Genomic DNA, 23,112 nt, shown 5'->3' on the forward strand with positions numbered 1-23,112 from the left:
CCCGCCACCTCGCCTGGCTAGTTTTTTTTTTGTATTTTTTAGTAGAGACAGGGTTTCACCGTGTTAGCTAGGATGGTCTCGATCTCCTGACCTCGTGATTCACCCGTCTCGGCCTCCCAAAGTGCTGGGATTACAGGCTTGAGCCACCGCGCCCGGCCTATTCTTTTCTTTAATATAAATTATGTTTGGGTTCTGAGAGCAAAACTTACAAAAAAGGGTATAACTACCAGTAGAAATGAAAATAAACTCAATTTCATTTGGCAGGTTGCAATACTGAATTTAGGTCCGGTGCAGTGGCTCATACCAATATTCCCAACACTTTGGGAGGCCAAGGCAGGAGGATTGCTTGAGGTCAGGAGTTTGAGGCTACGGTGAGCTATAATCATCATGCCACTGCACTTTCGCCTGTGTGAGGGAGTGAGACCCTGTCTTTTTCAAACAACAACGACAACAACAAAAACCCTCAAAAAACTGACTTTAAAAAAAGTACAGGTTCTTAATATAGTTAGCTTATAATACTTTTGTATTTTCATAGTTTTTTTCATATTTGTAAAACTTGAATGCATGTTCTATTTCTTAGAGATTTTCAAGAATAATGTTTGATAAATACTTGTCCAGTTACAAAAATATGTGTGTATCATAATTTTTATTTTTTATTCATCTACCATTCTATATATTTAGGGCATATGATTTATTTTTATATTTATTTTTTTGAGACGGATTCTCACTTTGTCACCCAGGCCGGAGTGCAGTGGTGCGATCTTGGCTCACTGCAACCTCTGCCTCATGGGTTCAAGCAATTCTGCCTCAGCCTCCCGAGTAGCTGGAATTACAGGTGCCTGCCACCATACCCGACTAATTTTTGTATTTTTAGTAGAGATGGGGTTTCACCATGTTGGCCAGGCTGGTCTCGAATTCCTGGCCTCAGGTGATCCACTGGCCTTGGCCTCTTGAAGTGCTGGGATTATAGACGTGAGCCACCGTGCCCAGCAGGACATATGATTTTTAATTGAAAGCTTATTTTTCATCAAATAAAGCACCCAAATAATAGTATAATACAGAAACAGATAAGCAATAGTTCTCTGCCTCATTCCCCACTCTTCCCTGTGATTGATTCTTAACTCTTGGAAGCAGCCATGTCTTTCAAATATTTTTAGTTGTTGACAGTGATATGGTTGAATTACTATTGCTTTTTTTGTTTTTTGAGACAGAGTCTCACGCTGTCACCTGGGCTGGAATGTAGTGGCATGATCTTGGCTTGCTACAATCTCTGCATCCTGGGTTCAAGGGATTCTCCTGCCTTAGCCTCCCGAGTAGCTGGGATTATAGGCGTGCACCACTGCACCCGGTCATGAATTACTATTTCTTGATTTTTAAACTTTAAACATTAATATTTTGTGAAAAATGACCATTGAGTACTTAAACTCTTCTCCTTTTAACTTTCACTCTCCTGCTTCTTTCTAATATACTTACATAATAATATTTGTTAAAACCATACTTAGTATTTACATTATTATCATGTATTCATGCCAGAGCTAAAAAATGTACTATGAATTACATCTTTTTCTTTCTTTTTTTTCTCCCCTCTTTTCTCCTCTTCTGCCCTCCTCTCTCTTTCTGCTGCCCTTTTCTCTTTTCCCTCCTTCTCCTCTCCTCCCTTGCTCATCCTTCTTCTCCCCTCTCTTGCTTGCTGGTTTTTTTTTTTTCATTCTTTCTTCTAGAACTAATGATTTTGTCCTTTTTCCTTTACTTATATTTCTGTGCACTCACCACAAATTGATCTTTAAATTTTTTTCTGGAATCGTAAAACCCGTTGGAAAAAGTGGTTAAACCCACTGGATATTTATTGGTTCAATTGTTTTGCTTCGAGATATAGCACCGGGAGTCCCCTTTTTCCTGTTCCAATCTAGACTGGTTGTCCTTTATATCTGTAGGGAGCTTTTATGTCAGAGACTTCTTTTATAATCAGCGTAGTGTTTCCCTCTTTCCTCTCTCATGCTGCAGTCACTATGTGTGTGTGTGTGTGTGTGTGTGTGTGTATGTGTGTGTGTATGTGTGTGTTCCATTGCAGACTTCCTTTTAGAAATGTATGTTGATTCAACATTTATGGATCACTAATTCATATGTACTGGTCACTGTTCTAGCACTGGGGATATAGTAAAACTTTGTCTCAAATAAAATAATTTGGGGAGATTGGAACGTTAGAGTAGATTTATAATGTAAGACCTACTTACACACACTGGAGGGTCTTGAAGCTACACTTCCATGTATGGTGAGAAATAAATTTGTAAAGGGAGCCACAGCTTTCTTGAAGAGCTCTGGAACTACCCTTCTTTGTAGATCAGACCTTATGGTAGGAACTACAGCCAGTCAATTGGAAAACCTAAATGCAGTGGGAGTAATTGGATCCTGAGGTGGCGGGAGCCAAGTGGTGGCATTCAGTCACCAAAGGCAAGTTGAATGTGGTTAGCATAATGGACAGCAGAGTCAAAGCTGCAAGCAGAACTGTGATGCTGATTAGACTGGAGCAGATCTATGACATTGGTGAATTGATCATGGTATATGTAGGGGAGAAGTAGATAGTATGCCGTTTAATTTTTTATTTTACCTGTATACGCAGAGAAATTCTAGATCAAGTGAACGAATACCTAACTTTAATCATAAAAGCAGTGAGTCATGGCCCCTCAGTCAGTGTCCCAACTGGAGCCAATTTACAGGACCAGAACTTTGTGAAGGGAGGGGAAGCTGGGTCCCCTTGAAGAAAGACTCATTTTCTCATGACCAGTGCAAGGTTAGAAGTAACCAGGTCCACACATACATGTGTCTTTTCACAATGTCAGACTTTTATTGTTGCATTTTAATCACAGAAGCCACAAGCTACATGGATTTCTCAATGAGGCAGTTCTCCTTATACTTCCCATTCGCTCAGTAGTCAGAGCTGTGGGCACACAGGCTCAAGCCACTCTACAAGTCAGTCAGTATTGCATACCATACATAATGGTATATTTAATCAGTATATAAATATTATAAGTTAAACATTCTACAACAAAGTAACATTTAACATCAAGAGGGAAAAGAGATAGGAGAAAGGGTTAATAAACCAGTCCCTGGGGAGAGAAGAAGACAAAAGGAGTCCTGGTCTTGGTTGGGTGGTCAGTCAGTCTTGCAAAGAAAAGTCTTTGAGGTGGTAGATCTTTTGTCGACAGAGGCCAAATTCTTATCACAAGTGGCTGCAAGATGCTGAGGGCCTAATCTTTCATAGTCACAGAGTACTCTGGTCAGAACTGATAGTGGAAGAATGTGTTTGTGTCCTCATCTGGTTGGATGCAATTTTTAGGTTTTGATTTTTTTTTTTTTAATTAAACAAAACATCCTTGTTGGCAAAATGCTCCATGAAATATAAAATGGAATCTTTTTCTAAGATAGAAAGGATGTCTGTGTTATGTCACAGGTGCCTATACACTGGTATGCCACCAAAATTTATACTGTTAATCTTTTCCTCACTCTTCCCCAAAGGGACCTATGACCTTTTACCAGGATTACTGTTCACTTGGGGAAAATGAAATAATCAGATTACTGGACATTGGCTCTGAACTGACAATGATTCCAAGAGACCTAAAATGTCAGGGAGCTTATGGGGGCCAGATGATCAATAGAGTTTTAGGTCAGCTCTATCTCACAATAGGCCTAGTGAGCCTTCAAATTCATCTTGCCATTATTTCCCAAATTCTGGAATGCATAGTTGGAATAGACATACTCAGAAACTGGCAGTGTCTCCACATTGGTTTTCTGACCTATGGAGTGAGGGTTATTATGATGGGGAAGGCCCCAGGTGGAAGCCACTGGAACTGCCTCTACCTAGGAAAATTGTAAGCCAAAAGAAATACTGTATTTCTGGAAGGATTTTCCTCCATCAAGGATTTGACAAAGGTGTGGTAATTTCCAGCATATTTTCATCTCACTTGCCTATTTGGCCTATGCAGAAGACACATGAATCTTTGAGAATGACAGTGGATTATTATAAGCATAACCAGGTGGTAACTCCAAGTACTGCTGCTGTACCAGATGTGGTTTCAGTGCTTCAGCAAATTAACACATTCCCTGACACCTAATAGACTTGACAAATGCCTTTTTTTTTTTCTCCATACTTGTCAATAAGGACCACCAGAAGCAGTTTTCTTTCATCTAGCAAGACTAGCAGTGTCCCTTAACTGCCCGATGTTAGGGGTATCTGGCTTTCTAGCTGTATGTCATAATTTAGTTTGCATGGATCTTTATCACTTTTCACTTCCACAGAGAAATCACGGTGGTCCATTACATTGATGACATTATGCTGGTTCCACTTAGCAAGAAGTAATAACTACCAGACTTTTTGGTAAGATATTTGCATGTCAGAAGTTGGAAGCTAAATTCACCTCAGTGAAATTTCTAGGGTTCCAGTATTGTGGGACATGTCAAGATATCCCTTCTTAGGTGAAAAATAAGTTGTATCTGGCCCCTCCTACAACTGAAAAGGTACATGCTAGTGACTGTTCATGGATTTTAGACGAGATTGAACATTTTCAGGGTGGTATGGCTATAGACTCTATGGATTTTAGAGGCAACATATTCCTCATTTGGGTATGTTACTCTCCCATTTTCCGAGTTGCCTGAAAAGCTGATAGTTCTGAGTAGAACTCAGAACAAGAGAAGGCTCTGTAATAGGTTTAGGCTGCTGTGCAAGCCATAGTCTCCAGGAGATCTAATGGTGCTTGAAGTTTCAGTGGCAGATGGGGATGCTGTTTGGAGTCTTTAGCAGGCCCCTTTAGGTAAATTGCAATGCAAACCCATAGGATTTTGGAGCAAGGCCCTGCCATCCTTCCCAGACAAATATTCTCCTTTTAAGAAACAACTCTAGGCCGGGCGCGGTGGCTCAAGCCTGTAATCCCAGCACTTTGGGAGGCCGAGACGGGCGGATCACGAGGTCAGGAGATCGAGACCATCCTGGCTAACACTGTGAAACCCCATCTCTACTAAAAAATACAAAAAACTAGCCGGGCGAGGTGGCGGGCGCCTGTAGTCCCAGCTACTCCGGAGGCTGAGGCAGGAGAATGGCGTAAACCCGGGAGGCGGAGGTTGCAGTGAGCTGAGATCTGGCCATTGCACTCCAGCCCGGGCGACAGAGCAAGACTCCGTCTCAAAAAAAAAAAAAAAAAAAGAAACAACTCTTGGTCTGTCACTAAGTTTTCGTAGAGACTGAACAGTTAACCCTGGGCCACCAAGTTAGCAAGTGACTGAGCTGCTTATTATGAACTGAATGTTATCTGTCCCACTAAGCCATCAAGTTGTGCATGCACAGAAGCACTCTGTTGTCAAATCGAAGTGACACACATGTGATCAGGCCCAAGCAATGCTTGAAAACACAAGTAAGTTGCATGAAGTGGCCTAAATATCCAGTGGTCCTCAGTTCTGCTACACTGCCTTCTCTTGGCCAGCCTGGTGAGTGCTGTGATCAGTTGCCGGAGGAGAAGACTTGGGCCTGGTGTATAGATTGTTCTGACAATATGTAGGCACCACCTGAAAGTGAACAGCTGCAGCACTACAGCCCCTTTCTGGGACATCCCTGATGGACTATAGTGAAGGAGAACCTTCTTCGTGGACAGAACTTTGAGGAGTGTACCTGATTGTTTACTTTTTTCGGAAGGATAAATGTGATTATTTATTAATTCATGGGCTATAGCCATTGGTTTGTCTGGATGGTCAGAGACTTGGAAGGGACATGAGTAGAAAATTGTTGACAAAAAAATTTGGGGGAAGAGGTATGTGTATAGATGTCTGTGAATGGGAGAAAAATGTGAATACTGTATATTTGTGTCCTGTGTGAATGCTCACTGAAGGGTGACTTCAACAGAGGCTAATTTTAATAATAAAGTGGCTGGGAAGACCTGTTCTGTGGATACCAGTCAGCCACTTTCCCCAGCCACCCATCAGTGCCCAGTGAGCTCATGAACAAGGTGGTCATGGTGGCAGGGATGAATGTTATCTAAGGGCTCAGTAACCTGAACTTCCACTCAGCAAGCCAACCTGGTTGTGGCCACTGCTGAGTGTCAAATCTGCTGGCAGTGGAGACCAACAGTAAGTCCCTGATAAGGCACCGTTCTCTAGGATGATCAACCTGTTACCTGGTAGCAAGTTGATTACATTTGACCCCTTCCATCATAGAAGGGGCAGCATTTTGTTCTTATTAGAATAGACACTCACTGTGAATACAGATTTGTCTTCCCTGCATGCCGTACTTCTGCCCAAACTACCATCTGTGGATTCACAGAATGCTTTGTCAGCCTTCATTGTATTGCTTAGCATTGCTTCTGATTAAGAAATCTATTTCACAGCAAATAAATGCTGGTGGAATTCACTGGCCTTGATATGTTCCCCACCATCCTCAAGCAGCTGGCTTGATAGAACTGAATGTAGGTGGCAATACCTTCTATGGTTGGGACAAGGTTTTACCAGGATATATGTGTACTGAATCAGCATCCAGTATATGGTGCTGTTTCTCCCCATAGGTAGGATTCATTGGTTCAGGAATCAACAGGTGGAAATGGGAGTGATACCACTTGTTATTACCTCTAGTGACCCAATAGCAAAATTTTTGCTTCCTGTTCCTGTGATCTTACACTCTGCTGGCCTAGAGGTCTTCATTCCAAAGGGAGAAGTGCTTCCACCAGGAGGCACAACAATGATTCCATTGAACTGGAAGGTAAGATTGCTTCCCAGCCACTTTGGGCTCCTCATGCCTCTGAATCCTCAGGCAAAAATGGAGTTATCATGCTAAGAGTAGTGATTGATCCTGACTACTATGGGGAAATTGAATTATACCACAATAAAAGTAAGGAAGAATATGTGTGTAATAAAAGAAGTTCCTCAGTGCTTATCTTAGTATCACCATACTGTGTGATTAAGTTGAGGAACGCTGGTAATACAATCCAGGTAAGACTACTAAAGCAGCCCATACCCTTCAGGAATGAAGCTTTGAGTCACCCTATTAGGTACAGTACCAGGACCAGCTGAGGTGCTTGCTGAAGACAAAGGGAATATAGAATAGGCAGTGAAAAAAGGTAGTTGTAGATACCAACTGTGATCACGTGACCATTTACAAAACAAGAAATGTAATTGTTACATTTCCTTATTTTGTGTGTATATATGTGTGTGTGTGTATATATGTGTATATATACATATAGTTTATATATATATATAAAATCTTTGTTTTCTTTCCTCTTAATCCCTCACCATGAAACTTAAGATGTATTGAATTTATAGTATCAACATCATAGTATTTAAGTATTGTTAACTGTACATCATAGTATGTAAATATGTAAATTATGGGATATTGGGGAAGTGTATATATCACCTAAGGTGGGGAATGGGTTTATATTAGGGTTCTCCAGATAAATAGAACCAATAGATATAGACAAAGAGATTTATTATGAGGGATTGGCTCATGCAATTATGGAGGCTGAGGGGTCTCATGATCTGCTGTCTAAAACTTAAAGACCCAGGAAAACCAGTGGTGTTCAGTCCCCGCCTGAGTCTGAAGTCCTGAGAACCTGGAGTGCTAATGTGAGGGCAAGTGAAGAGGATGTCTTTCCCAACAGAAGCAGGTGAACTCCCACTTCCTCTGCCTTTTCGTTTTATTCGGGCCCTCAACAAATTGGGTGATTAATGCTTACTCACACTGGTGAAGGTAGATCTTCTTTACCACTTCAGATGCTTATCTGTTGTGGAATAACCTCACAGACACAACCAGAAATCATGTTTTATCAGTTCCCTGGGCATTTGTTAGTCCAGTCAAGTTGACACATAAAATTGACTGTCACAGGTTTAGAGTGGTTTTGGTTGTATGCAAAATAGTTGTATCATGTGAGGTGGAATTATGACCTTGTTATTAATCTTCATTTGGTGATGAAGTATGGTTTAAGTAGATGTATATGAGTGCCAAGTTGACAAGGGGTGGACTTGTGATAGTTAACTTGTGTGTCATTTGGGTCACAGGCTGTTGAGACATTTGGTTAAATGTTATTCTGGGTATATCTGTGAGAGTCTTTTGTGGATGAAATTAATGTTTAAATTGGTAGACTAAGTAAAAAAGATTGCCCTCCCTGTTAGTGTTGGGCATTATCTGATCAGCTGAATGCCTGAATAAAACAAAAAGGCTGACTCTTCCCCCAATAGAGAGAATTTCTTCTTCCTAACTGCCTTCAAACTATGACTTTGGCTTTTTCTCACTTTTGGATTCAAATTTGTCTCTTCCTGGATCTAGAGGCTGCTGGCCTTCAGACTGTGCCGTTGGTCTTGCTGACTCATCCTGTAGATATTGGCACTTGTTAGCCAATGTAATTGTGTGAGTCAATTCCTTATAATAAATCTCTCCTATCCTCTCCTCCCCTCCCCTCCCCTCTCTTCTCTCTCTCTCTCTCTCTCTCTCTCTCTCTTTCTCTCTGTCTCTCTCCCCCTATTCATTCTGTTTCTCTGAAGAATCCTGATTGATAACAGGGCATAGAAATAGCACTTGATATGCTGGGCGTGGTGGCTCACTCCTGTAATCCCAGCAGTTTGGGAAGCCAAGGCGGGTGAATCACCTGAGGTCAGGAGTTCGAGACCAGTCTGGCCAGCATGGTGAAAACCCATCTCTACTAAAAATAATTATTATAAAAAAATTAGCTGGGCATGGTGATGCGCACCTGTAGTCCCAGCTACTCAGGAAGCTGAGGCAGGAAAATCGCTTGAACCCGGAGGCAGAGGTTGCAGTGAGCCGAGATCACGCCTCTGCACTCCAGCCTGGGTGACAGAGTGAGACTCTGTCTCAGAAAAAAGAAAAGAAAAAAAAAGAGATAGCGCCTGATAAAACAAAGTCTCTATCTTGTTATTTTAGATGAAATTAAAAAAAATTTTCCTATGATATTTAATTGTACTTTAATTTTCTTTTCTTCATCCTCTTAACAATATTGTCTGTTTTCTATGAGTTTTTTTTCTCCCCTGCTTGTTTGCTTTGGTGTCTGTCATCAAAGAAGAGGGTTTCCTCAAATGTCTAGTTAACTTTGGCAGTTTGCTCATTCCTAAACATAACACAGAGGAAATCTGTATGTCTGGGTATGAGTTGTCCACCAGTGATACATGAGTTCCCTTTGTCATTCGTAGAGCCTTACCTTTTATTCTAGCTTCTCAGTTTTCTCAGAAAAGTTTTCAGATGTCACTCAGAGTGTCATAGTCCAGTATGTATACTTTCAATTTATCTTGTCTTTTTCATTATAGCTTTTTAAAATAATTTCCTTAATTATAACTTTTCTGGAAAATTAACTTCCAATGTTTACCATGGTAGGATGGCTACACGGCATAGGAAGAAGATTTGGGATTCTAACTTTTTTTTTTTTTTATACCAACTTACAGCTCTTAGCCTCAGCCACCTTCCTATGTACTCAGTGCCTTCAATTCCTAGCTTTTCTGGAGTTTTGTGACAAGTGTTGATTTCCTTTCTCGAGGTGATTCTTCTACTTTGTTGTGTAGAGGTTTGTTTTCTTTGGTCCTCTAAACATGTTTATTACTACTAACTCACGTGTTTCCAGGTTGTAAAATAAATTTCTTGATGTATCTCATATACTGTTGCTTCCTCTTTATTTTCAGATTTACTATGTTTAACCTGAAGTCACTCATTATCTACCTCTCTTAAAAGAAAAAAATTTTTGTTTTGAGACAGAGTCTCTTTCTGTTGCCCAGGCTGTAGTGCAGTGGTGTGATCTTGGCTCACTGCAACCTCTGCCTCCCAGGTTCAAGTGATTCTTATGCCTCAGCCTCCTGAGTAGTCGTGATTACAGGCGTGCACCACCACGCCCAGCTAATTTTTGTGTTTAAATTAGAAGTAGAGATGGGGTTTCACCATGTGTGCCAGGTTTGTCTTGAACTCCGGACCTCGTGGTCCGCCCACCTTGGCTTCCCAAAGTGCTGGGATTACAGGCGTGAGCTACCATGCCTGGCCAAAAAATTTTTTTGATACTAAAAGTTATGTTAAAGATCTGCCTGCCAGAATCAATTGCTACTGCATTTAACGTTATTCAGAATTAATTGCTTGACAAAATAAAATGATATCAGAGTAGATTATATGTAATCTTTTAAATCTGTGACCTGATTTTTTCTGCTTTAGAACATACTAATATTTGGGAATTACTTTTAAAATCGAGATAAATTTATTTAGTGTGTTCGTTACTAAAATATGTTCTAGGAGATTATTGAATTTATAGAAAACTCAGGATCATGTCTAAAGAAATGAGAATTTTATTACAATAATTTAAATGAATGCATAGCACATTAATTGCTATCTTTTTCTCTATATTTATTTGTTGAGGATAGGGCAGAATAGACAATGTTAGGTTAATGAAGTCTTTTGTCCCCCTAACTAGCTTTTACCACCAAGAATACAGTTTTGACATTTGGTGGAGATCTATGTAGTAGATTTCACTAATATGTACTATCTTCATTGTTTTTGTTGTGTGACTTAAAAGCATCAGTAAGCTAAGAGTATATTTTAGTAAAAATTGACTAGTCAACAATAATTACGGCCTTAGGAAGTGATAGTCAATTAAATACAGCTTAGGAACAGGTATGAAATTATTGACTCTGTTGTTTTGTTTTGAGTTCTTCCTCTCCAAAGTGCTGAAATGTGTTTTGAAATTACTTAGTTGCATTAGTGGTTGGATTTGAGGCTTTTAACGTATTTTTCATCAGTACCTCTGGGAAAAGGATAACCAAGACCTTTAAATGTACTATGCATTTTGCATCACTATATAATTGTAAGTACTGTGATGAAATATTGAAATGATCATGAAAGATGATGACCATTAAGCTTTTCTTTTAACTATTAAAACTCACTAAGGGTTATATTGAACTGTGGTTTATGAAATTGTTTTAGACTAACACCTTCCTTGATGATTGTTTCTGAAGTGGAGAAAAATGGTTTAGGATAGCATAGTTCATGAATATTCTTTTTAGTTTTGGCAACTTCTGTGAATTACTGTAGAGAATGTTTTATTATGGAGAAAACTGGTTGGCTTTGACTAACACCTGGATTATCAACAAATTGAAAAAATATTCTCATGGGCTTCAGATTCTTTTTATATAGGTTATTCTTTTTAGTATGCATTTGTGTGTCTGGCATTTAGTATTTTATTAAATGGTAATAATTAGTAATTAGGACTGTATTATAGAGAAATGAAAACATAAAGATACTCCTGAGATTTGTGATAATTTTTAACAATAACCAAAAGTGTAAGATTTGTATTTTCATTTTATTCCTAATTTTAGCCAATTTTTAAAAATTAATGAGAACATTTTATTTCAGGTTATTATGTAATAATTGCTGAAGGTTAACAAATATGGGCTTATAGATGATCCTCAAGAAAACCAGAAGCATAATGTATTACTAGTAATAAATTTGAGTTTGCGAGCCTCCATAAAACACTGTACTTCTTCAATTATATATGTACCTTCATATCTAATTTGTTTTTAATTGAAAAAAAAATTTCATGTGACATACCAAGATAAGTTTAGGTTCTAAATTTTTAGTGTGGTTAAGTTTTGATAGTTATACTAACTTTAACTCGTTTTCAGTCTAACCTCAATAATACTACGTAAAATCTTTGTGAAATCTAAATGGCACAATTTCTGATTTGACAATGTAAGTGAAAGTTTCTGTATATGATGAAAAGAAAATCTAAATGATGTTTACCCTTTACCTGCCTACTTAATGTATGAGTCTTTCTGCTGTTACCTATTTCATCTGTGTGTAGTTTTGAGTTTGTCTGAATTATGTAACAAAAATCCTTTCCCATTGCAATTTTGGATCAGACCAAATGGATTTGAGAAAAATAGTACTAGTAAATACTTTTTTATTACTAATTTTTAAAAGACTTTACTTTTTAGAGCAGTTTTAGGTTCACAGCAAAATTGAGCAGAAGTTAGAGATTTCCCATGTTCCTCTTTCCCCTACACACACATAGCCTCTCTTGTCAACATTCTTCACCAGACTGGTATGTGTGTTATAATCAATGAACCTACATTGACATATTATCATTCAAAGTCCATAGTTTACATTAGGGTTCACTGTGGTGGTCTGCATTCTGTGAGTTTAGACAAATGCATAATGGTGTGTTTTCGTCATCATAGTTTCATACAGAGTAGTTTTACTGCCCTAAAAATCCTTTGTGCTCCCCTCCATTCCCACTAACCCCTGTAAACACCGATCTTTTTACATTTCTCCATAGTTTTGCCTTTTCCAAAATGTCATATAGTAGGAATCATACAGTATGTAACTTTTTCATATTAACTTTTTCTTTCTCTTAGTAATGTCCTTTCATAGCTTGAAAGCTCTTTTTTTTTTTTTTTTTTAGCACTGAATAATATTCCATTGTCTGGTTGTACCACAATTTATTTATCCATTCACCTTCTGAGTGACATTTTGTTTGCTTCTAAGTTTTGGCATTTATGAATAAAGCTGCTATAAATCTCCATGTACAAATTTCTAAGTGGTCATAAGTTTTCAACTCCCTTGGTTAAACACTAAAAAGTGAAATTGCTGGATCTTATGGTAAGAGTAGGTTTAGTTTTGTTAGGAACCACCAAACTGTCTTTCAATGAGACTGTATTATTTTGGATTCCTACCAGCAAAGACTGAGATTTCATTTATTCTTGTACCACATCCTTGCATTAGGTGATGTCAGTGTACTGGATTTTGGCTATTCTAACAGGTGTCTAATGGTATCTAGTCCTTTCCCCGATGACAAGTGGAGAATCTTTCATATGCTTATTTGCCATTTGTATATCTTCCTTGGTGTCAAAGTGTCAAAGTCTTTGACCCATTGTTTAATGTTATTGTTTGTTTTTGTTGACTTTTAAGAGTTCTTTGTATATTTGGCACAACAATTCTTTATCGGATGTCTGTTACAAATGATTTTATCCCAGTCTGTGACTTGTTACTGATACATAGGAAAGTGGTTGACTTTGTATATTAACCTTGTATCCTGCAACCATGCTATTTATTGCTTATTCCAGGATTTTTTTGTAGATTATTTAAGATTTTCTATATAGATGATCATGTCATCAGCAAAGACAGTTTTATTTCTTCTTTCTCAGTTTTTATCCTTTTTTTGTCTTACTGCGTTAGCCAAGACTTCCAGAATGATGTTGAAAGATAGTGGTGAGAGGGGACATTCTTGACTTTTTTCCTGACAGTGGATACTTATAAAAGTAAAATGACTAAAGATTTATGTATAGAATTTTAGTTCCTTTGTAATTACTGGCTTATTTTTTTCTAGCAAGAAAAGTATTTTTTTTCATTTTCTTCTTTAAGTTTCTATTTTGAAATTTTCTGTAAGTTAAATGATGTAAATGAAAACTCACTCAACTTGAGGTCTCACCTTCCTTCCTATTCTTGTATTATGTTAAATTTCTAGTTGGGTTTCCAAGAATGTTATGTTAGGTATAAGAGCTGAGGAGTGAACACATGCTTGTGTTGTTTGGCTGTGGCATCTCTTAAGGCATCATACTTCTTGCTGATCACTTGCTGCCTATCCACAAAGGTCACAGTTACGTTCTCTTCATCTTCTTAAATCCTAAGCTGCTTCTGCATCCTTCTCTGATAAGTTTTTGAATCTTCCTAGTTGAGGTCCATCTGTCTTTAAATTTGTTTCTGTTTTACTGTTCTTGTGTGTTACTAGATTTAGGGTAAGTCTTTGAGTCTTATTATCTCTCTGTGCTGTGTTTGGGAAGTTAGGTGTGGGACCCTCTGTACCAAAATGAAAAAGAAATTGGAGGTTTCTGCTTTTTTCAATCATTCTCCTACCTTTTGAAAAGAGAGGAAGTTGTGGCACTTGCCCTTCTCTCAAGAAAATGGTCTTGTGGAATTTGATTGCTTCCCTTTGGACAACTTGTCTTCATTTTATTTTGATGGAAAGAAAATGGTTTTAAATTAGATTCATATTTCTGTTTTATATTGGTTTGTTTTTCCTCATTGGAAAAAATTAATATCTGTTTTACAGTTTCGGTAAAATATGAATTCAGTACGAATTTTCAGAGAGTATGTATTGTACAATTACAAGTCATGAATTTCTAAATGTTAGTACATTTTAGAGTAATAAAAATTATACCTAGAATAAACTTTTAAAAGAGAATATCTAAGACCTGCAGATGTAGCATGATCTGCCTAAGGATATATTTTGTTAGTGTCAGAATAAGAACATGGATTTTATGACTTTGTTTCTTGTTCATTCCTCAAGAATACATTACCTTTTCTTCTCTGCTGGTTCTAGACAGTGACTATCCTCCAATGTCTTACTGATTTTCTATTTAATTTTTATTCTACTGTATATGTTCTGTTAGCACAGTTATGCTAACACTATTCATAAAATATAATTCTTTGACAAAATCATGTCGTGTGATTGTTTTAGTCTCAAGAACCACCTTGAGTTTTTCAAAACACAAAAGAAGGTAGTACAAAAGTGGACATAGAAAAGAGAAAGTAGAAGAGAAAGGATGAGACTGAAAAAGAAAAGAATATGGAGTGGAACAGAATAGCCATTAGGGTGAAATTGCCTGGAATTTGAAAGTCTTAGAGTTATTACACTCAGAAAATATGAATATGGTTTCTGGTGAGCAGTGATAAGTAGCCAGACATGGCCTTTTGATTTGGGTTTTATGAAAGAACAAAGAAAGATCAGTTGAGAGATATTACGTAGTTAGAATACAAAGAGTTCCTTAAATATTAAGAAATAGGAAGCTTATGTATGTATTTCCAGTTCTTTAAAAACAAATCTCTGTGTGTGTGTTTATGTAGGCACACATACACACACGCACACACATGCACACACATACAAGTGCATTTGCTAGCATTTTTCAAATCTAGGTATATTTCAATTCATGTAGGCCTTTTCTTATTGTATTAATGCTTATTATATATGTATTTTGTTATAAGGATTAAAATATTCATTTGTACACACTCTGTTGATTGATTTCATTCCTAGGCTTTTTAATGGATTGCTTTTTAGTGGATAAAATTTAATGGATACATTTCAAATGGATCAAGAATATAGTTAGTAGATTTGTACCAGATATTACTAATTCATAGGGTAATGAATTATAGTTTTCTAACTCAAAACTAGTTTAGCTCAATTCACTGATTTTTCTAATCTCATTTTCAATTATTAGTCATCAATTTTTATGGTGAACTATGCTGTTTTTATTAGGGTTGTTGAACTATTTAATTGTTTCTTCTCTTCAGTTTGGATAATACATCTTTTTTAAAAAATCAAAAAACAAAGCCAAAACAAAAATATCTATTTGTCCTTGGTTTTCTTTGTTACCTTCTTTCCCAACTCCCAACTATTTCAGATAAATTAGTATATCGTGTTATAGAATGAAAAGGGCAAGATAAATATAGACAAGCTTGTTTAATTTACATAGAATCAAATTGTTGCTAACTTGTTTAGTGTCAGTATCACCTATTCATATGGTTTAAAATAACTTTTAAGAGTTAGGTATGAAATTGATATGGGTGATATTTTTTATTATTATTGTTTTAAAAGAACCTACTGAGTGACATTTCTTCAGCTATTTTTGCTTTTTTTTTATAGGAGTGGCAAAATTCTATTCAGAAGAATGCAGGCCTTGCTTTTATCGAACTTGTCAATGAAGGAAGGTAATCTATTTTATTTTAATTCATTTTGTATTTTTCTTTAAAATCTTGTGTTTTTCCCATAAGCATTGATATTTTTGGGTTCTATTTACTATTTGTTCAGTCAGTAATGTAATGGAGCTCTGATATATCAATCATTATGTATTTGTTAATATTTAACCATTTAATAATTTTCTTTAGAGACATGCTTACTGATACAGTTCTGATTTTTATTTTTCAATACGTGTGGCTGAGTTTGGGAAAAGTAAACTGATAATTCTATTTGCAGGTATAAGGAAAAGCCATACTTATTTGGACTTCCTATCAAGTTCTTTTATGTGTATAGAGCCAATAATTAGAATTAGATGTCTATATTATCTCTCTTACATCACAGGCTGACCATAAGGGGAGGGGGAACAAGTTTCAAAATGTGATGTGATGAGAAAGGTGATAGAGGAAATAAGTAGGTATGTTTTCCACTTAAAGAGCAGAAACAGAAGAATTCAAGGAATGAAAATTCAGTGGTGGGTAAAAGAAGGGAAGAATGTGCAGAGATGAAAAGAGAGATAAAAGGGAGAAAACAAATGTAAAAGAGTGAAAGAATTAAAAGGTAAAAAGAAATTGAGGAAATGATTAGTGGATCACTTTTTGTCTGATTTGTAGTAGCTGATTTTGCATTAATGGAACTGAAGACCCAGAGTATGTAGATTAAAAGATGCTACTGACTCCCCTTTGAGATAGTATTCTGAACAAACTTACTGTTTCAGCAGTGTTCGATTAGTGTTTTGGGTAATGTTGTTGGAAGATTGACCCTATCAGTCCTTTGGTAACTATTTGAACTTGCGTGTAGGAATCAAAGCTTGCTCTCTATCTCTCATAAATGTTATGGAAAAGGAAGAAAAAAGTATTCGTAACTTTATTTGATTTTAAATACTACTAAAATCCTTTCCGTCAGAAATAATTATAGGTGCTCACAGACTAGTAACCTGCAATTATAATACTTAATGCTGAATTCTGTGATGGAAATATGTAAGTACAGGGCGCTTAAAACTTAACCAGTAAACATGATTCTTGAGAGGCATTTCAAGGATCAGTACGATTTGTCATGTAAACATTAGAAAATTGGAGGTTATGGAAAAATTGGAGGACGTTTGTGTGAAAAATGTTTCAAACACAGGTAACAGAATATCTGAAGGCATTGTAATGTGGGAAGGTATATAGGATATTCGTTTGTGTGTGTTGGAGAGGTGGTGTTGGAATTGGGCATCTAGATTCCTCAAGAGAGTGGGAAACCTTGGAAGATTTCAAACAGAAGTCATTGTGATATTTGGGGCTTGGAAAGATTAATTGGCAGAATTATTTAGCATAGGTTGAAGGAGGGAAGACCTGATTGAAATGAACAACAGTAGGAAGGTTACTACAATGATCTATATGAAAGATAGAGCTACATTTTCATGTAGAGTGTAGCAAATAGTAGGTGATCAATAAAAACTGATATGATTTATAGCAGTGATTACTAATTCATAGGGCAATGAATAAAATAATGACTAATTCTTTACTCTTCCTTTTAGTAAACATTTCAAAGTGTATAGTTATTGAAAAATAGCTTTTGACTGATTTCAACACTAAGGTATTGGATGATATTGAAGTTTATATACAGAAAAAGAGGTAACTGGAGCAGTTGATTAAATATACAAGTATTCTGCTTAATGCAAAACACCTATGAGCAGATTTTTTAGAATTTTTCGTGTTTATTGAAGTGTAATTCCTGGGCTTTTTTAAAGAAAAATGTATATGAGGTGATTTTGATCATTGTAGACTTTACTAAATGTAACTACCCTTACTTAGGTATGTTACTGTTACATTTAATAGGCGAGGCAACATAGACTTATGATTGAGAGCATTGGCTTTGAAGATAGGCCTGGGTGCAAGTTTCAGCTTTGATACTTGGCAAGTGCTTTTGGTTTTTGAGCTTCAATTCCTCATCCATTTATTATATACTATGTCCCAGGAATTATTATTGCTACTGAGGATACAGTGCAATAAACAGAATAGATAAAGATTCTTTTTTTTTGTGGATTGTATATTCAAGTAGGCATTGACAGATTATGAACAACAGAAAAATAAATAGGTTATATAATATGTGAATGATGGTCAGTACTATGAGAAAAGAAAATATGGAGCAGATGAGGGGAAGGAAACTTTTGAAGAAGTAGAAAAGGTTGGTATGGTTTGTAGTTAAAATAGAGTGGCAGGATTAGGACTCATTGAGAAAGTAACATTGGAGCAAGCACTTGAAGCACACAGGGAGTCAAAGGACCATGTATGGAAGAGCGTAGGGAACAGCCAGTGTACAAGTGAGAGCCTCTGTAATGTATTTGAGGAATGAGGCCAATATAGCAAGAAAAGAGTGATTAAAGTAGAATGAAATAAGAAGTAAGGTCAGAGATATAACATAGGGCAATATTTTGTGTAGAGGCTTTATAATTTATTCTGTGGGAAATGACAGCCATTGCACGATTTTGAGAAGAAGAGGAAGACAGTCTCCCTTATAGATTAAAAAGTTCACTCTGGGATGGGTGCAGTGGCTCACACCTATAATCCCAGCACTTTGGGAGGCTGAGGTGGATGACTTGCTAGAGCCCAGGAGTTCAAAACCAGCCTGGGCAACATGGTGAAACTCTGTCCACAAAAAATGCAAACAATTAGCCTGGTATAGAGGCAGGTGCCTGTAGTACCAGCTACTTGGAAAGCTGTCAGGTGGGAGGATCCCTTGGGTCTAGGAGGACGAGGCTGCAATGAGCTGTGATCATGCTACTACAATGTAGCCTGGGAGATAGAGCAAGACCCTGCTTTGGGGAACAAATAATTACTATGACTGATGCATGTAGGAATTTAAGGATAAAAGTGGAGAGAACAGCCAGAAGCAGTGGCTTATGTCTATTTCCAGCACTTTGAGAGGCCGAGGTGGGAGGATCTCTTGAGCTCGAGAGTTCGAGACCAGCCTGGGCAACATAGTGAGACCCTGTCTCTACAGAAAATAAAAAGGGTTAGTTGGGTGTGGTGGCATGCACCTGTGATCCCAGCTACATGGGAGGGTGAGGCAGGAAGATCACTTGAGCCCAGGAGGTCAAGCCTGCAGTGAGCTGTGTTCACATCACTTCACTCCATCCTGGGCAGTAGAATGAGACCCTATCTCAAAAACAAACAAACAAACAAAAAAAACAAAACAAAACAAAAAAACGAAGAGATCGATTAGGGGGCTATTGTAGTAATTCTGGTTAAACATGATGGTGAGTGGGACAAGGTTGCTAGCAGTAGAGGAGGTAAGAAGTGGTAGAATTGTGAACCTATTTTGAAGATAAGACCTGACAGGATATCCTAATGGCTTGGATGTGGGTTTAAAGCCAGGCATCACTCTTAAGATTTTTGGCCTTGTAAGTAGAGATACCAAATGCCTTTGTTTTGCATTATCATTCAAAGATCTTTATATATCAGACATCTTTGGAATATAGAAATAGTGTCTCCATTTGGAACAAAGCAAGATCATTTACTGTCTAGTATAATAATGTCTCTCTCTGAGCCAAAGACCAACAGACCTACTGGCTATCACAAAAGATTCAAGTGCCGTAAGCTCAGAGTTCCTCTCTTGTAACACACTTTACTGCATATACAGATGTCTGCTGGACCTGTGTTATTCTGTGGGAACTGAGACTTGAAGGTACTGGCACAAATGCTAATACTCTGGCTATTGCTATTTCTGAAGATTTGTTGAAACAGTTGTTTGAAAAATTTACTTTTATATCATCTGTTACCATTTTCACAGTACCCTTTCTCTGACATTTTGCCTTTGCTTTTCTTACTCTGTTTAGATTTTTTAGCCTCCCATAGTTAGAAACTCTTTTCTTTACTTCACTGCTTAGCCTATAGAGAACACTCAGCCTTTATCTTTTAAGTGTTTGAAATAAACAGTGGTGGAAGCTAAGATTCATTAGTAAAATAGTGGAGGTAAAATTGGAAATTTTCGTCTCTCTTTATTTACAGTGTATAATATATTTTAAGGGAAAATTTTAGTGGGTTATTTTTGTAAATCAGTGGATTTGGCTTTCATTTTATAAATATTTAGTGCCTTGAGGTCAAATGAGTTTTCATAGGAATAGATGTGTTTGTGAAATAGTTTGGAGTGTTTGACTACTAGACTTAATCTCAGGGGCAGGAAGAATAGTAATAAGGATTTTCCTTTTTACTGCAAAGACTAACCTTTTTTCTTCTTCTTGTGTAAGTCTGACCTGCCTTGACCTCATTTATAGAGTAGCTGCTATAAATTTTGCCCTTGATTAATGTTTTATTAGTGTAAATAACATGAAGACCTTTGTAGACAGACTACAGCATAAGGTCTAACAGACTTGAAGAGTATCATTAGCAAATCAATTATTAAGTTCAGACGTAAGTGATTGTTGTTTAGTAGAAACTGCTGATATTGTTCTAGGTAGCTATGATCAAGACAGCTGCTCTATGAGATGTTACTCTGTGAAATTTATAGTGATTTGCTGATGGTCTCTTTAACTGACATTTGTTTAATAATATATTTTTAAATACATTGTTTTGGTAATTCTGAGTTCAATTATTGGTATTTTTTATGTAAACAACACTCCATTTTAAACAAATTTATAGAGCTAGAATAATTGATAATCACTGACATAATTGTTACAACCTTGATGACTTAAAATGGAAAAAAATACATATACTTATAATAAAAGATTTCAGTTAACAAATGAAATTTTCACATATTATGAGCAAGAACGTTGTTATTCCTGAATGATAATTTTGTTTATGAGTGTTTTATGATATCTTGAATCGTTATTATCACCACCTCTGTTTATGTTTTAAATATGCAAGTGATAGATCTAAAAGAGTTTTCTTATTCTTGAAAGGCACAACTTTCTTTAAACCAATAGTTTTAAAGAACTTAAAGAATATTAAAGCCAACTTTTAGAGTCTGTGATGCTGTAGCACCACATCAACAGAAAATAATGTACAGTTATTACTACTCCCTTTGACCCTCTTGAATGAAATCTGAGGGTTCAGTGTTATACTAAATTTAGATTTGGTGTAGGTTACATTGTTTATGTATATTGGACCTAAATTGATTTATTTGTATATTTGATTTGTCTTTATCTTAGTTATTTTTTTCACCTTACAAATGTATTTAATTGAAATTGAATTGAATTGAAACATATATTTAGGCCGGGCGCGGTGGCTCAAGCCTGTAATCCCAGCACTTTGGGAGGCCGAGACGGGTGGATCACGAGGTCAGGAGATCGAGACCATCCTGGTCTACATGGTGAAACCCCGTCTCTACTAAAAATACAAAAAACTAGCCGGGCGAGATGGCGGGCGCCTGTAGTCCCAGCTACTGGGGAGGCTGAGGCAGGAGAATGGCGGAAACCTGGGAGGCGGAGCTTGTAGTGAGCCGAGATCGCACCACTGCACTCCAGCCTGGGCGACAGAGCGAGACTCTGTCTCAGAAAAAAGAAAAAAAAAAAAAGAAACATATATTTAATTAAATTCCATAACACTGTTGCTTACATTTTTCAACTCAATTCTTTGCCAGTGAATCTTGTATGTTTTTTCTTATTTGGATAAATAAAGGGCTTCAAGTTGTTATTTTCCTTTTTATTCTTATTTTCTTGGAGGTTTCGGTGATATTACTTGCAATAAATTTTAGTGTCTCAGTATTGATGTTAATTTTGCTGGCAGAAGTAGATCTGGCTGCTAGGTTGCCTCCTTTCTTCTTTCCAGCTTGCTTGTGATCCCTCCAAATACTTTTTAGAGCATTTTAAGCTCCTGATGTTGTTCTAGGTAGCTGTGATCAAGGCAGCTGCTCTGAGACATTATTCTGTGAAATTTGTAATAATTTGTTGATGGTCTCCTGTCTTATGACTTGTATCTCTTAGAGAGAATGATGAATATTTTATGTATTTAGGTAGTGCTCTTTTTGTTCTTAACCTCCAGAATTTTGAAAAATCAGTGTAAATCCTCTATCAGAGTTTTCTGTCTTTTTTCTTTTTTTTAGATAGGGTCTTGCTCTGTTGCCCAGGCTAGAGTACAGTGGCACGGTCTCGACTCACTTTAGCCTTGATCTCCCTGGCTCAAGTGATCCTCTCACCTCAGCCTTCTAAGTGTCTGGGACTGCTATTGAGGACACCACACTTGGCTACTTTTTTAATTTTTTTTTTTTTTTCTTGTAGAGGTGGGGTTTTGCCTTGATGCCCAGGCTGGTCCTGAACTCCTGGGCTCAAGTCATCCAGCCTCCCAAAGTGCTGGGATTACAGGCATGAGCCACTGTGCCTGGCCTCCTTTCATTCTTGTTTCTAGTTTTTAAATTTTTCTATTAGTTTCTCTCATTGTTTCTATTTCATTTATATTTTAAATTAAAACCAGGCATAGTTTTATTGGTTAATTTTTAAAATGTTTGATAGTAAAAGTCAGGGAAGTAGTAGACTATGAAACCTAGTTTAAAAGTATAATATTTAGTAAAAATTTTAAGATTTAAATTCTCATCTTGAATCTTGTAATTTGTTAAGTATGTAAATAATTAAAATAACCAATAATTATAGTTTTGTGTTTAATTTAATAAAAACACATTTTAAGAACTTTCATAGCCTCCTACAACTTTACTTTTAGACGTGCTGCTGTGACTCTTCTTTTTACCCCTTCCTTGGAAAGCACAGAAAGGGCGATTATCCCACATACTTTTGGGCACGTTGCTTAATCATCCTCTAGGGACAGTCAGTGTCTGCTTATTACAGCAGTAACTCAGACTTGTATCCAAATATATGAATAGCTCACATAAAAGACATAGTGCTTTGAGTACTAATACACTGGTCTGTCTTCAAAATTCATCTACTTAGGTTGCATGTGTTCTTTCTGAGCATTCATTTAGCAGCTCCAGCCTTTGTCTTTACTTCTCTAAATAGCATGATTACCAGTAATGTTGGTGGAATGAGAAGAAGAATGACTAGAAGGAAAGGTGAAGAGGGAAAAGGGAGACAGGGAGAGAGGCCAGAAAACATTTCATTTAGACCCTGTTTGGCCATTAGCGCTTGTGTTTTAGATCTGGGTTATCCTTTGATAAAAAGACAAAGGTATTCATTGCATATAAGTAAACAGTATGGCTAGAATATATTCTCATCTGTATCAATGGAAAATAAAATTTGAATTGAGGTAGAGATTATCACTTGGAAATCCTTGAGTGTTACTTAAAGAGCCATATGCTTTTTCTGGTTTCAGTTTTAAAATTATATATGTAGGAAGATACTTTATAGAAAAACGCCAATTAAATTTTTTTATTATAATTTTTTTTTCTTTTTTTTGGGGGGTGGAGTCTCGCTCTGTCGCCCGGACTGGAGTGC

The 23,112-nt window shown here is 36.9% G+C and overlaps 1 protein-coding gene across 1 annotated transcript in view; it reads left to right on the forward strand.

The window, feature by feature from the left end:
* Positions 1–23,112, forward strand: part of LRBA (LPS-responsive vesicle trafficking, beach and anchor containing) — a 785,611-nt gene that overhangs the window by 242,716 nt on the left and 519,783 nt on the right. The window contains exon 35 of the mRNA XM_011956584.1: positions 15,657–15,721. Within this exon, the coding sequence (XP_011811974.1) occupies positions 15,657–15,721 (65 nt within the window). The remainder of the gene's footprint in view (positions 1–15,656; positions 15,722–23,112) is intronic.

Source organism: Colobus angolensis, unplaced genomic scaffold, assembly GCF_000951035.1.
Source record: "Colobus angolensis palliatus isolate OR3802 unplaced genomic scaffold, Cang.pa_1.0 Scaffold111, whole genome shotgun sequence".
In the NCBI taxonomy this organism is placed as follows: domain Eukaryota; kingdom Metazoa; phylum Chordata; class Mammalia; order Primates; family Cercopithecidae; genus Colobus; species Colobus angolensis.